Source organism: Entelurus aequoreus, linkage group LG11, assembly GCF_033978785.1.
Source record: "Entelurus aequoreus isolate RoL-2023_Sb linkage group LG11, RoL_Eaeq_v1.1, whole genome shotgun sequence".
Classification (NCBI taxonomy): domain Eukaryota; kingdom Metazoa; phylum Chordata; class Actinopteri; order Syngnathiformes; family Syngnathidae; genus Entelurus; species Entelurus aequoreus.
This window is the reverse complement of record NC_084741.1, coordinates 5240944-5258280: the sequence shown is the minus strand read 5'-3', so window position 1 is coordinate 5258280 and position 17337 is coordinate 5240944. Positions and strand designations below refer to the sequence as shown.

At 37.4% G+C, this 17337-nt stretch overlaps 1 protein-coding gene across 5 annotated transcripts in view; it reads right to left on the bottom strand.

Annotated features, from left to right (window-relative positions):
- LOC133659714 (protein argonaute-3) overlaps nt 1-17337 on the bottom strand; it is a 103563-nt gene that overhangs the window by 37592 nt on the left and 48634 nt on the right. For all 5 annotated transcript variants that reach the window (XM_062062335.1, XM_062062336.1, XM_062062337.1 and 2 more), the window contains exons 4-7: nt 15756-15964; nt 4110-4246; nt 852-986; nt 653-740 (exon numbers count right to left, since the gene is read on the bottom strand). In XM_062062335.1, coding sequence (XP_061918319.1) covers nt 653-740; nt 852-986; nt 4110-4246; nt 15756-15964 — 569 coding nt within the window. The remainder of the gene's footprint in view (nt 1-652; nt 741-851; nt 987-4109; nt 4247-15755; nt 15965-17337) is intronic.

The following is a 17337-nucleotide window of genomic DNA, read 5'->3' as shown; positions in this document are numbered from 1 at the left end:
TTGCAGACTTATTGATATATATTGATATATAATGTAGGAACCAGAATATTAATAACAGAAAGAAACAACCCTTTTGTGTGAATGAGTGTTAATGGGGGAGGGAGGTTTTTTTGGGTTGGTGCACTAATTGTAAGTGTATCTTGTGTCTTTTATGTTGATTTAATAAAAAAATAAAAAAAATAAAAAATAAAAAAAAATAAAAACGATACCGATAATAAAAAAAACGATACCAATAATTTCCGATATTACATTTTAAAACATTTATCGGACATCCCTAGTTGCAACCTCACTTCAGAATGCAAAACACACAAAGTAAAAAAAATATTTTACTTCTGTAGTTGTGAGGACCAGGCAAATGTCCTCACAAGTCAAAAGATCCTCACAGAAAGGGTGGTTTATCAAATGTATGTCCACACAAGTACGGTGAGACAAGTACACACACACACACACACACACACACACACACACACACACACACACACACACACACACACACACACACACACACACACACACACACACACACACACACACACACACACACACACACACACACACACACACACACACACACACACACACACACACACACACACACACACACACACACACACACACACACACACAATGACCACACCAGAGGCTGACTCACGTTTGATGGCTGGCCGGTCTGCGGGTCACGTTGCAGACACGGTACTTCCTCCGCATGGTTCCACAGTGCGTCACCTCCACTTTCAAACCTGGTGAAACATAAATTTGATTCTCAGCGACAAGCAAAGGTGGGTAACATTGTCAACAAATGTGTTTTTCGCGGCGAACACAACCGTTGTTGTTGTTTAGTTTTTTTTTACCTTTGATTTCTTTGGTGAATTTGACCCGGTGCGAGTCCGTGAGAGGGCGGGGCTGCTCGTCGATGTTGTGGATGTCCAGCACTTCACACATGAACTGGATGACAGGCTGCGCCTTGTAGAAGGCGGTGGCGGACACTGCGAGGTAAACACCACAGGCTATGGTTGCATGGCAGTTCAAGTAGAGCGGTACAGAGTGGTGTAGAAAGAGAGTATGGACAACAAGGCCTTTCTCCTCAATAATTGGTCAAAAGGATGACAACAGGGCGCCATGTTACATAACAGTTTGAAATCTCAGCTAAGCGACATTGCACTTCCTCCTTATACCTTGATTTTACAAAACCCAAAACCAGTGAAGTTGACACATTGTGAACTTGGTAAATAAAAAGAGAATACAATGATTTGCAAATCCTTTTCAACTTATATTCAATCGAATAGACTGCAAAGACAAGATATTTCATGTTCACACTGAGAAACTTTATTTTTGCAAATAATAATAAACTTAGAATTTAATGGCAGCAACACATTGCAAAAAAGGCATTTTTACCAGTGTGTTACATGGCCTTTCCTTTTAACAACACTCAGTAAAGGTTTGGGAAGTGAGGAGACACATTTTTGAAGTGGAATTCTTTCCCATTCTTGCTTGATGTACAGCTTAAGTTGTTCAACAGTCTCCCTTGTGCTATTTTAGGCTTCTTAATGCGCCACACATTTTCAATGGGAGACAAGTCTGGACTACAGGCAGGCCAGTCTAGTACCCGCACTCTTTTACTATGAAGCCACGTTGATGTAACACGTGGCTTGGCATTGTCTTGCTGAAATAAGCAGGGGCGTCCATGATAACAACATATGTTGCTCCAAAAGCTGTATGTACCTTTCAGCATTAATGGTGCCTTCACAGATGTGTAAGTTACCCATGTCTTGGCCACTAATCCCTAAATTCCTTGCAATAGCTGGTTGAGAAATGTTGTTCTTAAACAATTTGGTCAGGCATTTGTTGACAAAGTGGTGACCCTCATTTCATGGAAGCTGCTTTTATACCCAATCATGGCACCCACCTGTTCCCAATTAGACTGTTCACCTGTGGGATTAGGGCTGCAACTAACAATTAATTTGATAATCGATTAATCTGTCAATTATTACTTCGATTAATCGATTAATAATCGGATAAAAGAGACAAACTACATTTCTATCCTTTCCAGTATTTTATTGGGAAAAAAACAGCATACTGGCACCATACTTATTTTGATTATTGTTTCTCAGCTGTTTGTACATGTTGCAGTTTATGAATAAAGGTTTATAAAAAATAAAAATAAAATTTTACATTTAAAAAAAAAAAAATTTGACAAATAAATAAAATAAAAAATTGCCTCTGCGCATACGCATAGCATAGATCCAACGAATCGATGACTAAATTAATCGCCAACTATTTTTATAATCGATTTTAATCGATTAGTTGTTGCAGCCCTATGTGGGATGTTCCAAATAAGTCTTTGATGAGCATTCCTCTTTTTTGCCACTTGTGCCAGCAAATGAGCTAACATTTGCAAAAAATAGAGTTTACAAGTTCGAACATTAACTATCTTGTCTTTGCAGTCTATTCAATTGAATATAGGTTGTAGAAGATTTGCAAATCATTGTATTCTGTTTTTATTAACCGTTTACACAATATGACAACTTCACTGCTTTTGGCTTTTGTATATTTTAGAAGCTTTTTGGGAAATCTCAGCTGGTAAGAAAATAAAAAAACAACCAACAAATTTGAACCGTAGTTTAGAATTCTTGCCTTCTGCCAGGAAATACGTCACAAAGTCTTGACTTCATGGGGTTTGTAATTGAAGAATGTTTGCCAAGTAAACATAACACTCTCATATAAATTAGTGTATAGTTTGAACTTATATGTCAATATATATATATACCGTATATTACCAAATAGTAGCCCGGGCGTTTATTTCACAAAATGGGGTCAGACCCCGGGCGGCTATTAGGACATGGGCGGTTATTTGCACAAGGCTTTTATTTATTTTTGCACCAGGCAATTATTTGGTTACAATGGTTACTGTCCAGTATTTTTTTTTTTGTACAAAAAACTTTAAATGTAAAAGCTATTGTAAACATACAAACAAAAAAACAATAGACCAACATGAGGTAGGCTATCAAAAGACAAGAGATCAACAAGGCCTCAACATGGCAGTAGTGCAACAATTGTCAAATAGAACAGCAATACTAAAATTAAATACACTTTTTAAATAAAGCAGCCTACGGGGAAAAATAAAATTATGGTACCAAGTACTTAAGTATAAAACCCACCATCAAAACAGAACAATAATTCTGTCACTTAAATAAAATAAAGGCTACAGTACTCCAAGTTTTAAATAAAGCAGCATACAGGAAAAATAAAATTATGGTACCAAGTACTCTATAAAACCATCAAAACAATAATACTGCAGCAAACGCAACCCCAGTAGTATTTTAATCTAAATTATGCAAATAACAGCCCATGGGCGGCTATTTGGACATAGGCGGTTATTAGGAAGAGGCGGTTAATTCACAAAATGGGGTCAAACCCCGGGCGGCTATTAGGACATGGGCGGTTATTTGCACAAGGGCGTTTATTTGGTAATATACGGTATATATATATGTCAATATATATATATATATATGTCAATATATATCTGTATGTGTGTGAAGATGAGGTAGATCACCTTGGTCATTTGAAAAGTAGCTGAAAAAGTGTGGGCACCTCTGATCTAAAAGAAGAAGAGGCTACATTGTGGGAGTCACGTCACTTAACGTGGCTCATGGCTTTTTGAGCAATGAGTGCTTAGGAAAGCTAATTATCTTCCAAATGTTTTTTGGGGGGGTAAAAAGAGAAGCTTCTGGACAGCGGGGGGGGAAAGGCGGGAAAAAGACACAATGGCAGAGGGGAGAGAGGGCTCATCTTTGAACACTCAAAGCCAAACAAAAGCTGCAGCGCAAAAAGGAAATCCTTCATGCAGCCCTCGCCTCCTGACCCCGGCAACTCTTGTTTCCACAGCAACCAATTAGTCAGCTCCCATCCAGCCAAAGAACACCGCTTCCTCCAGCTTCTCAAACACACACACTTGCTGCAGTGTTTGTGTAATGCTGCCTGTTCATTCCCAAACAGCCACAGGTGACAAGTGTACTGCTCCATTAACAACACCAGGACCATTATTTGACTTCCCCCAAATTACTGCTCCACAGCCGCTGGCGCAACGCGGCGCCATATTTGGCTCTCACCGTCGATATTGAGCATCATCTTCCACATGGCGGGGCGCACGGACTGGTGAAAGCCGAACCACACCTCCCTTCCTCCACCAAGGGGGTGATCGTAGCCTTCTGGAGCTGAGAAGAAGGAGCGGCCCACTGGTGTGTACCTACAGGACGGGAAATGTTGATTATTACATTATCTGGACAATTGTTTTCCGCATTGGCCTACACAGATTTAGACCACATACCCGCTTCTTGTTCCAATCAACAAGGTTATATAGCTATGTCCTGGCTTTATGAAAGTCCTGTCCACAGTGGTACCCACATTTCCAGCATGCAGCTCCTTTTATTTGCCTTTTCAATTCATTAATATGATATGTTATAGCAGTGGTTTTCAACCTTTTTTGAGCCAAGGCACATTTTTGTCATTGAAAAAATGCAGAGGCACACCACCAGCAGAAAACATAAAAACATTCAACTCACACTGCAAAAAGGGAAATCTAAGAAAGATTAGATATCTCAAATAAGGGTGATATTTGCTTATTTTCTGTCTGATAAGATCATTCTTCTCACTAAGCAGATTTTATGTTAGAGTCTTTTACTTATTTTGAGTGTTTTGGCCCTAAATGATCTCAGTAAGATATTACAGCTTGTTGCTGAGATTTGATGACCCATATTGAGTAAAACATGCTTGAAACTGGGTCTGCAACAACTAATCGATTAAAATCGATTATAAAAATAGTTGCCGATTAATTTAGTCATCGATTCGTTGGATCTATGCTATGTGCATGCGCAGAAGCTTTTTTTTTTTTTTTTTTTTTTTTTTTTTAAATATTTTTTTTTTTTTTTTTTTAAATAAACCTTTATTTATAAACTGCAACATGTACAAACAGCTGAGAAACAATAATCAAAATATGTATGGTGCCAGTATGCTGTTTTTTTTCAATAAAATACTGGAAAGGATAGAAATGTAGTTTGTCTCTTTTATCCGATTATCAATCGATTAATCGAAGTAATAATCGACAGATTAATCGATTATCAAATTAATCGTTAGTTGCAGCCCTACTTGAAACTAGAATATCAAGTGTTGCAAAGCTGTGTCATCAACACTCACAAGTATGAAACTACTTTTTTAAAGTCATCATTTCTTACTTCAAGCATGAAATAAAAAATCATGATTTTGACACAATTGTGTCTCATCATCATCATTTCTTTTTATTCCTTTCATGAAAATGCATATATACAAGCCATATACAGTTGACACTTTCATTGTTTTTTCGTTTCTTATACATTTCCATGATCAGAAAGGAGCAGATGGAAGAATACTATTGTTATATTTATCTGCCCCCTTTACATAATTAAAACAGATGACATCTACCTGAGGTAGGCTCCAGCGCCCCCGAAGGGAATAAGCGGTACAAAATGGATGGATGGATGGACAGCCAAATTTACTTTGCGGTTTTATTTTCAATGAAACAATAGAAAACACACACTCATATAGTAGTACAATTGGCACAGTACAGTAAACTGACAGTTAATATTTAAACATTTAACATTTCTAACAATTTTGAACAGAAATAGTTCATGCACTTTCAGATAAATTCTTCAAAATTACAATTAAAATTTTTTTGGCCAGGGGCCGGGCTGTATATATGCGCACTAATTGACTGAAAGAGCACGCACTTGGCGTGATGATGTCATGTTATCCATGGAAAAATGCATTTTTAGACCATATGATTTGCCTGTGCGGCTAGGAGACCCCGAGAGTAACAAGCGCTTGCCTTGTTGCCTTTCCATTAAGAACAATAAATTAGTTTTTAGTATAAGTTTGCTGCTTTCAAGAAATGTAATGCAGAGCACATATCATTATGTCAAGATAATGGCACTAGCATTTACTTACTTTAAGAATGTTTTTCAACATATTGAGAAAAAAGGTCTCTTTTTTTTATCTATCAAGAAAAGTGCACTTGTTATTAGTGAGAATATACTTATTTTAAGCTATTTTTGGGTTCATTGAGGTTAGCTAATTTTACTTGTTTTGGAAAGTCTTGACAAGGCAAATTTTCTTGTTCTATTGGCAGATAATGTTGCTTAGTTCAAGTAAAACACCCCTCATTTTTGTATTTTTTTCCTTGTTTTTGAACAGTGCAGCAGCTGATATTGACAATAAAAAGTTGTTCTCGCAAGTGTTGGATCAGAAATCAAACCATAACCAACCTTGCATGACTATAACTCTTGCCTCAAAGTACTGTCACATCTTGTGTGACTTATTTGGGTTTTTTGGTGTCTTTCGGTGTGTAGTGTTTTAGTTCTTGTCTTGCGCTCTTATTTTGGTGGCTTTTCCTGTTTCGTTGGTATTTTCCTGTAGCAGTTTCATGTCTTCCTTGAGCGCTATTCCCCACACCTGCTTCGTTTTAGCAATCAAGACTATTTAAGTTGTCGCTGTCCTTCTTTGTGTGGACATTGTTGATTGTCATGTCATGTTTGGATGTACTTTGTGGACGCCGTCTGCTCCACACGCTGTAAGTCTTTGCTGTCGTCCAGCATTCTGTTTTTGTTTACTTTGCAACCAGTTCAGTTTTAGCTTCGTTTTGCATAGCCATCCCTAAGCTTCAATGCCTTTTCTTAGCGGCACTCGCCTTTATTTTTGGTTTAAGCATTAGATGCCTTTTTACCTGCACGCTGTCGTCTGCATATTGTGATCACAACAAACCATGTTCCCGACATCTACAAAGCAATTAGCTACCTGCTGCCACCTACTGATATGGAAGAGTATTACCCGGTTACTCTGCCGAGCTCTAGACAGCACCGACACTCAACAACAACACATCATTTGCAGACTATAATTACTGCTTTGAAAAAAATATTTTTAACCCAAATTGGCGAAGTTACATATTCTCCCACCGCACACCAGACTGTATCTCACAGCAGAGTGGTTGAAAAACACTGTTATAGTATTAGAGATTACACAGACATGTGAGCACCCTTTGAGGACAAAAAATAAAGAAAGCAAAATTTATTAGAAAAAATTTGGAAAACGAAGACTACATTTCCTGCAATTGTGTGCATTTCTACACTATATTTTACTTTTAGATTTATTCCCATTTACAAACCTCTCAACCTCAAATTCGGCCCGCCGAGTCGTTTCATTTGGTCCGCCAAAGGGTGGCTTCCAAATGTAATACATAGTCATACTGACCTTTTAAACTCACTACTTCTATTTAAGTCAAATCATTTACAAAAGGTAAACATGCAATCAAAAGTACTTAACAAATGAAGTTTGACTGATAACTCCCAGTAGCCTAAATAACAGCTGAGCACACAATAGCACACAAGCTACACATACGGAATAATCAGCACATTTGTCAAAATAAACAAGTGTTAAATCATTATAGTAGCATATCAGTTACACATACAAAGTCTCCAAGTCAGAAGCGTATTAGAAAGAGTCCAGTAACAAACGTGTCCGCGTCATTCAACTTACTGCCACATGAGCTCAACTTAATACATTTTTGACATCACTTGGTGTCGCCAAAAACAATTACCACGCCACTTAAACTTAAAGACAGCATAAGACCATTCTATAACTAGGTTAGTGTTTCTCATAGCTACCATTGTTCTCCGTTTGACTCATTTCACTTGATCTACTATAAGTATTCATGATCCCTGCTGATATCGGCTCAATATCTGTATCGTGTCGGAAGTGAAAACATTTGGGACACCATGATAGAATGCTTGCAATGCTAACTCAATGTTTCCCACACATTCATTTATTTGTGGCGGCCTGCCACGAAAGAATTACGTCCGCCACAAATAACAAAATAAAAAAAAAGAAATTAAAAAAATTAAAAATTAAAAATATATATATATATATACATATTTATTTATTTTTTATTTTTTGGCCTCTCCAGCTTCTCAGGCAAATCATATAGTTGATGTAGATGCCCATATCGGCTGTTCAGATTTACTTTACAAAAGAGAAGTGTAGGATACTTCTCTTGTTGTTGTATTTGACTTTATTAAATGTATTTATATTATAAACACAACATGTGTATATAACAAAGGGTGCAAAGTCTGCAGGCAGTAGGAAACACATGGTTAAGTGTAGGGAGTAAAACTGATGGCAGTCTAAAGTTCAACATTTTTGGAGCTCTTTGTTCAGTGATGTTTGATGAAGCTCTGTGTCTATCTACCACCACTACTGTTTTCTGTTTATTTGTTACTGACTGTGGCAGGACACCTCTGCGTCTGTTTCACTTTATGTTGCTGGTAAATAATATGGTTGTAGTAGTAGGCTAAAGTTAAATTATTTAGTATGCACTAATTAAAGGGGCAGAGCTTTGAGACATTTTAGCTTTTATATTTTATAAGATATATTTTTTGTAAGAACCACAATTAATAAATATATTTCAGTGAATAAATTATTGTTCAAATCTGTATATAAATATGTACATAAAGTGTTGTAATTATATTGTAAAATGGATGGATGGATGGACGTTTAAAACAAAACTGTTATTATTAATTAGTAAGTATACATTTTTTGAGCCTTTTTAGAGAAAATCAAATCATTGTAGTAAATTATGCAAATTACTCGATGATGTCATGGTGACTACGCCCAGAGCCACGCCCCCACCGCCACAGGTATCTTGGCAGTTTATGGGAAACACTGCTAACTAGTTGCCATCTTTCATTTTAATTAGTACAAAATATAGGAACTTGTTTTCAATTTGTGTTTATCGGGCCAACCAAAAAGTAACCACAGAACACTGTAGTGTTAAAATTGCCGTGCTTGGCCGGCGGCCCAATGGCACATTTTTTACTTTGGCCCAAAAATGTTGGGCACCCTTGCACTATAAGTACAACTGGTTCCAAACTAACAGTGCTCGGATTGTAACCATGAATTGATTAACCTGGACCCCGACTTAAACAAGTTGAAAAATGTATTTGGGTGTTACCATTTAGTGGTCAATTGTACGGAATATGTACTGTACTGTGCAATCGACTAATAAAAGTTTCATTCAACAATCAAATCATCCAAATATGATTAGCAGCAAAGTAGAAAGCCGTCAACTTTGTGGCTGGGAGAGCGAACGCAGGCACAAAAATTAAGCTGGCTAGATGATGCTAACTATGCTAACTAGCGAGCTTGTTTCGGTGCCCCTGATCATAAAAGTGAGTAAAAAATATATATATAATAAATAAATAAAAAAGGGGCTAAAAGTGAGGACTTACGGCTGAGGCCAGCGTTCAACAAATTTTGTTTACATTGTTTGTTTTTTATTTCATTAAAAAAACACAAAAGGGATATTTTGATGCAAAAAAGAATGTTTGAAACATTTTTGCAGACATTTTAGTGTAGTACATGCCTGTACACCAATACCTATTTGCTTTTGTCACCTATCACAAAAAGCTAAGATGTGGATGTTTTGGTCAGATAACTTAGTACAGTGCAGTGTTTCCCATAAACTGCCAAGATACCTGTGGCGGTGGGGGCGTGGCTATGGGCGTGGTCACCATGACATCATCGAGTAATTTGCATAATTTACTACAGTGATATGATTTTCTCTAAAAAGGCTCAAAAAATGTATACTTACTAATTAATAATAACAGTTTTGTTTTAAACGTCCATCCATCCATCCATTTTACAATATAATTACAACACTTTATGTACATATTTATATAAAGATTTGAACAATAAGTTATTCACTAAAATATATTTATTAATTGTGGTTCTTACAAAAAATATATCTTATAAAATATAAAAGCTAAAATGTCTCTTAAAGCTCTGCCCCTTTAATTAGTGCAAACTAAAGAATTTAACTTTAGCCTACTACTACAAGCATATTATTTACCAGCAACATAAAGTGAAACAGAGGCAGAGGTGTCCTGCCACAGTCAGTAACAAATAAACAGAAAACAGTAGTGGTCAAATACAAATAAGGCAACAAGAGAAGTATCCTACACTTCTCTTTTGTAAAGTAAATCTGAACAGCCTATATGGGCATCTACATCAACTATATGATTTGCCTGAGAAACTGGACAGGACAAAAAAAAAAAAAAAAAAAATTTTTTTTTTTTTTTAAATTTGTGGCTGACGTAATTCTTTCGTGGCGGGCTGCCACAAATAAATGAATGTGTGGGAAACACTGCAGTGAAGTAAATAATTACTTTGGATTGCTTTTAGCATCTTTAATGTACAAAATGTATCAGAGTGGACCCCCGCATCCTACAATTTTTCTTAAAGGTGGTTGTTTTTTGTAATGATTCCCGGGCGCGGCGCCGCTGCTGCCCACTGCTCCCCAAGGGGATGGGACAAATGCAGAGGACAAATTTCACCACATCTAGTGTGTGTGTGACAATCATTGGTACTTTAATCTTTAATCTTGTCCTTGTTGTTTATTGAGTAAGTCATAGTCAGTTTCATATCATACATGTAGTACATAATAAACATGCATGTCTCCAGAAAACAGTCTTGTGCTCAATGGCAATATTACTATTTCACACAAAAAATCAAATGTAATTAAATTAAGAAAATTAAATTAAATTAAACATACCCCAAACGGGAAATGGGAAGAAGTATAAACTTTTTGAATCCCCCCCTTTTTTACGTAGTTAATTTGAACTAATATCCAGTTTCCTCTGAACCACATTTGCTCACATTCATTAACTGGATTTGCCCAGAACAATGTGCTTATAATGACCTCAATATATCATAAAGTCATTCATACTCACATTCTAGACCTCACTATACCCAACCATTTCCTTAAATGTTTGAAGAGTGTTTGAGTTCATCACTCAGGCTGGTCCATATTTTCAGCCCACAGACTGAGACACAAAAACTTTTCCTTGTGCTAAAGTGCTAAAGTGTGTTTGTATTTTTCCTTTCCTCTGAGGTTGTACCCCACATCTCTTTCTATGAATAAACTTTGAATATTTGCAGGCAATTGATAACTTCTTGCTTTAAACATCATAAGTCCTGTCAAATATTCTTCTTAATTTAGGACATTTGAACAGTTTTGACCTTAAAAATAAGCTATGTGTGCTCCTTGAACCCACATTATGGATCACTCTAAGTGGCCGTTTTTGTAAGATTGTATGTTGATTTTATAATTATTTCCCCAAACTTCTTCACAGTAACTTAAGTAAGGATAAATGAGTGAATAGTATAGTTCTTCACACAGCAGCACGTTCCTGTTACAGTACGACATAAACATCAACTTTACAGATATTTCAAGTTTTGGTGGTGTTTACTGGCATCATATTGCAGTCTACACGTATCTCTTATGTATGACTGCCATCTACTGGTCACTAGGGATGATGTTTGATAAGAAATTATCGAGTTCGAGTCTATTATCGAATCCTCTTATCGAACCGATTCCTTATCGATTCTCTTATGGAGTCCAGATAGGTTGTTGTATATGGAAAAAAACACACAATATTTGGTTTAACAAAAGCTCACTTTTATTATATAAGAAAACAATTTAATCTAATAAATAAATAAATATTGACTGTTACCCCCCTAAAAAAATAAAATAAAATAAATAAACATTGACTGTTGTTACCCAAAGTATATTAAGTGGGATTTTTCAGAAAAACAAATATGTACAGTAACACAAAAACAAGCTGTCTCTGTGATCACTATAGGTGTATAAATAATAATATAGTGTTAAATAAAATCAGTCCCTTGGGCACAAAACTGGAAATAATACAGCTCTCTAAAAAGTGCACTTCTGCTGCTATTTGACATAACTGTTTATGATGCTTTGACATTTTTGCACTTTAAAGAAAGAAAGAAAATTCTATGAAGAGAAAAGTTATTTGCAAATGTGGTTACAATGCTAAAAAATGAAAAGTTAAAGCTAAAAAAAGAAATACACTTTATTGAGTTAACATTATTTCTTTATAGGAGGAAAGATGTTATGAGCTAGGTCGGGGGTCGGCAACCTGCGGCTCTAGAGCCGCATGCGGCTCTTTAGCGCCGCCCTAGTGGCTCTCTGGAGATTTTTCAAAAATGTATGAAGAATGGAAAAAGATGAGGGGAAAAAAATCTATTTTTTTGTTTTAGTATGGTTTCTGTAGGAGGACAAACATGACACAAACCTCCCTAATTGTTATAAATCACACTGTTTGTATTAAATATGCTTCACTGATTCGAGTATTTGGCGAGCGCCGTTTTGTCCTACTAATTTTGGCGGTCCTTGAACTCACCGTATAGTTTGTTTACATGTATAACTTTCTCCGACTTTCTAGAACGTGTTTTATGCCACTTCTTTTTCTGTCTCATTTTGTCCACCACACTTTTAACGTTGTACATGAGTGCACAAAGGTGAGTTTTGTTGATGTTATTGACTTGTGTGGAGTGCTAATCATACATATTTGGTCACTGCATGAATGCAAGCTAATCGATGCTAACATGCTATTTAGGCTAGCGATATGTACATATTACATCATTATGTCTCATTTGTAGCTATATTTGAGGTCATTTAGTTTCCTTTAAGTCCTCTTAATTAAATGTATATCTCATGACACATGTAATATGGCTTTTAATTTTTTGCGGCTCCAGACAGATTTGTTTTTGTATTTTTGGTCCAATATGGCTCTTTCAACATTTTGGGTTGCCGACCCCTGTAGGGAATATAACAACTACACTACCCATCATGCAACGGGAGTGACGAGCATGCGCGGTAGCCCCGAAAAGTGTTGTTGCATGTCGTCACCCGTGAAAGTAAACGTCAAGAACTCAGCCAACACGCCTCGTCTGCATTATTTATAATTAGACAGACAACAGATATACAGTGTGAAAAACAAAAGTTCAAAAAGGGAGATGTGTTGTATATATATGTATGTGCTGCGGTTGCTTTAAGAACGTTGCGACAGCTGCCGTAAAGGAGGTGCGTTGCTAGCCTGGTTGCTATGTTTCCGGTGGGTCGTAAAAGTGTTCTTCATGAGTTTGTACCCTGCTCAAATCTCTCAGTAAAGTTATTCATTGGATTATACCTTTTGTTTTGAACTTTATTACACCTTGGAGCGCTTTTTCCCATCCATTGTTTTCCTGCTTTCGCTATCTGCGCCTAATGACTGAGCTACGTGACTGATTTATTGTGATGTCACACGGAGCATTTCATGTGGGAGGGATTCGTTCCGAGGGATTCGAATAAAGAACCAACTCTTTTCTTTACTATAGTGGTCTCGATAACGGGTACCGGTTCTCAAAAAGGGATTAGAGTCCGAGGACTCGGTTATTTTCTTATCGAACAACCGGGAAAACCGGTTTCGAGTATCATCCCTACTGGTCACACTTATCATTACACCATGCACCAAATAAAATTGCTTCTAGGTCGGTTAGCACAACCGGAATTATTCGGTACATCAGGCGCACCGGGTTATAAGGCGCACTGTCGAGTTTTGAGAAAATGAAAGTATTTTAAGTGCGCCTTATAGTCCGAAAAATACGGTATTCATGGTTGTACATTTTTGAGATCAATATGGGCATGTGGGGAGGCGTGGCCGGCAGACTGACAGCGAGGCAGGGCAGGCCTGGGCCGACTCCAAGATGGCGGCGAGGAGGCGTGGCCGGGATCGACGCCGTAACAATTATCAGGTGCGTGGATCGCCCACCTGGGCACAATTATATAATCTCCTCCAAGTGTGTAAGAGGGCGGCAGCCGAGAACGACGGGGCAGCAGAAGGAGTTGGAGAGCCAACAATGGACGCAGCGCGGAAGAGAGCGAGAGGCAGACAAAGACGACGCGGCAGGCTGAAAAGGGAACCTAAGACCGAGCAGGAAGAGGAGCTGAAAAACGACCCGAAGAGACTAAGTATTATTGAAAAATAAACAAAGTCAAAACTGCTCAAAGTCATGTCAGTCCTTAGTGGTCCATGGAACCCCGACAGCGAAAGACAGTCACAGGGCAATTTGTGCCAAAGTCCATTAAAAATGATAACATTCAATTTGATAATGCCCCCAAAAGCAGTGTAATGTTTAGAGCAGGGGTCACCAACGCGGTGCCCGCGGGCACCAGGTAGCCCGTAAGGACCAGATGAGTAGCCCGCTGGCCTGTTCTAAAAATAGCTCAAATAGCAGCACTTAGCAGTGAGCTGCCTCTATTTTTTTAAATTTTATTTATTTACTAGCAAGCTGGTCTCGCTTTGCCTGACATTTTTAATTCTAAGAGAGACAAAACTCAAATAGAATTTGAAAATCCAAGAAAATATTTTAAAGACTTGGTTTTCACTTGTTTAAATAAATTCATTATTTTTTTTACTTTGCTTCTTATAACTTTCAGAAAGACAATTTTAGAGAAAAAATACAACCTTAAAAATGATTTTAGGATTTTTATACCTTTTTACCTTTTAAATTCCTTCCTCTTCTTTCCTGACGATTTTGACAATGTTCAAGTACATTTTTTTATTTTTATTGTAAAGAATAATAAATACATTTTCATTTAATTCTTCATTTTAGCTTCTGTTTTTTCGACAAAGAATATTTGTGAAATATTTCTTCAAACTTATTATGATTAAAATTCAAAAAAATTATTCAGGCAAATCTAGAAAATCTGTAGAATCAAATTTTAATCTTATTTCAAAGTCTTTTGAATTTCTTAAAATTTTTGTAATGGAAAATCTAGAAGAAATAATGATTTGTCTTTGTTAGAAATATAGCTTGGTCCAATTTGTTATGTATTCTAACAAAGTGTAGATTGGATTTTAACCTATTTAAAACATGTCATCAAAATTCTAAAATTAATCTTAATCAGGAAAAATTACTAATGATGTTCCATAAATTCTTTTTTTTAATTTATTCAAAAAGATTCGAATTAGCTAGTTTTTCTCTTCTTTTTTTCGGTTGAATTTTGAATTTTAAAGAGTCAAAAATTGAAGATAAACTATGTTTCAAAATTTAATTGCCATTTTTTTCGTGTTTTCTCGTCTTTTAAACCGTTTAATTAAGTGTAAATATAATTCATTATTAATAATAACATAGAGTTAAAGGTAAATTGAGCAAATTGGCTATTTCTGGCAATTTATTTAAGTGTGTATCAAACTGGTAGCCCTTCGCATTAATCACTACCCAAGAAGTAGCTCTTGGTTTCAAAAAGGTTGGTGACTCCTGGTTTAGAGTAAATAGCATGAGAGATATGAGGGCGGTGGTGGCACTGGCTGGTCCATCAGGCTCTTATTATTCTGCATTGTGGCATCTAGGTGCAAAGGGCGTACATTTCCAATGTGACAATGTGTCAGTGTGATAGCGATCCGGCCGTAAACAAAACCAAATAAAAGATAAGAAACCGCCGCGTTTTAATAATGCTTTAAAAGATATTTTCTTTTATTGAAGCAGCAGTAATATTTACGGTCCAGCTTTTGTTGCAGCTTAAGAAAGTGATATATAGGATAGAAGATGGCCTGGCTGGACCCACTGAGATCCCTTTTAAGCCGGGTTTGATTTCCGCTGGGAAGGCAGGGTTGATATTGATGCCAAGCAGATAGGCAGTATTTACTACATGTGTGACAGGGATTTTGTTCCTCTTTTTAAATCTGTCATCTGAGGATGAAGCTGGCAGAAACAGGCAATGACTTCTGGACACAAAAGAAAGTACTTTTTGCCCTGAGCTCTATGACACAATGGAATTGTGTGACTTGAAGGAAGTAAAAAAAAAAAAAGAAGGCCAAACTCACTTCATGGATGGCAGGTGTCTCAGCACCACGTCTACAGCATGCACAGGGTTGGTGCTGATGGGCTTGTCTAGTTCCAGGGGCTCGGCCACGCTGCGGCCCGTCAGCACCTCGTGGAGCATGTGCCAGCTGACCAGGGACACGAACTTGATGGAAACTTTGAAGGGTCGGTCTTTGCCCCCCTCACCTGGCAGAGTGACATCCAGGTCCACCTGAGAGGGACGGCCAAAAAAGGAATCAGAGGCCGGACAGCATCGAGGAATAAATTAGCATGCGAGTGTAGTTCCAAAAACGAGTGTTTTAACATCAGATTCCTGAAAACACGCATAACTTGCCATAACTGTTGGTAATCAGCATCCTCTGCAGTGGACATGTGTTTTTTGGCTATTCCAGTACAAATATATCCCCTCATGCAAAACACAAATGTTCACTACAGAGGACACTGCTTGTCAGGAGGATATACAGTAAAGGATCTGTGACATAAGTTTCTGCAGTATTTTTTATTTAAAGCAGAGCATTTCTGTCATATGGACAATCTTTGATTTGATTAATTAAATCAAAGATTACTAGGGGTGTAAAGGTACGTGTATTTGTATGGAACCGTTTCGGTACGGGGGTTCCGGTTCGGTTCGGAGGTGTACTGTAGTGGATTGTCCGAAGCTTAAACAGGCAACAAAAGTAGTTTAGTACAACAAATGTATTTACCCATTATCAGAAGTGCAGGTTGAATTAAGTTGGCCGTGCAGACAGACCACATGTTACTCCGGAGCAAACAAGACACACACAAGCCAAAATCACTCTCGAGTTCCGGTCTTCTGCCATTTTTTATATGTCTCTTGTGCGTCATTGTTTGTTATCTAAATGCGTCACGATTGTTGTGATTTGGTTTTGTCTGTTCCAAAACAACCTTGTATCTCTTAGTCATATTTGGAAAATCTAACCATTCTGTAGACAGGTTGGCATAACTCCATATTCACCTTTGTCCCACAACTGGTCCATTCAATGGCACAAAATAGAAGAGAATTGAACATGAGCGGACATTCTTAAAAGACAAGAAATATAGGTCAAAAGGTCAGAAATTCTACGACAGTACCGAACGAGTTTCCACACGGACATATTAAGTAGCGTAACGCACGTTGTGTAAACCAGTGTTTTTCAACCACTGTGCCGCAGCACACTAGTGTACCGTGAGATATTGTTTGGTGTGCCGTGGGACATTATGTAATTTCACCTAATTGGGTTAAAAATATTTTATGCAAACCAGAAATTATAATCCACAAATAATGTGCCGTTGTTGAGTGTCTGTACTGTCTAGAGTTCGGCATATCAGTAAGTGGCAGCAGGTAGCTAATTGCTTTGCAGATGTCGGGAACACAGTTTGTCGTGATCACAATATGCGGGAGGCAGCGTGCAGGTAAAAAGGTATCTAATGCGTAAACCAAAAATAAACAAAAGGCGAGTGCCACTAAGAAAAGGTATTGAAGCTTAAGGATGGCTACGCAAAACGAAACTAAAACTGAACTGGCTGCAAAGTAAACAAAAACAGAATGCTGGATGACAGCAAAGACTTACAGCGTGTGGAGCA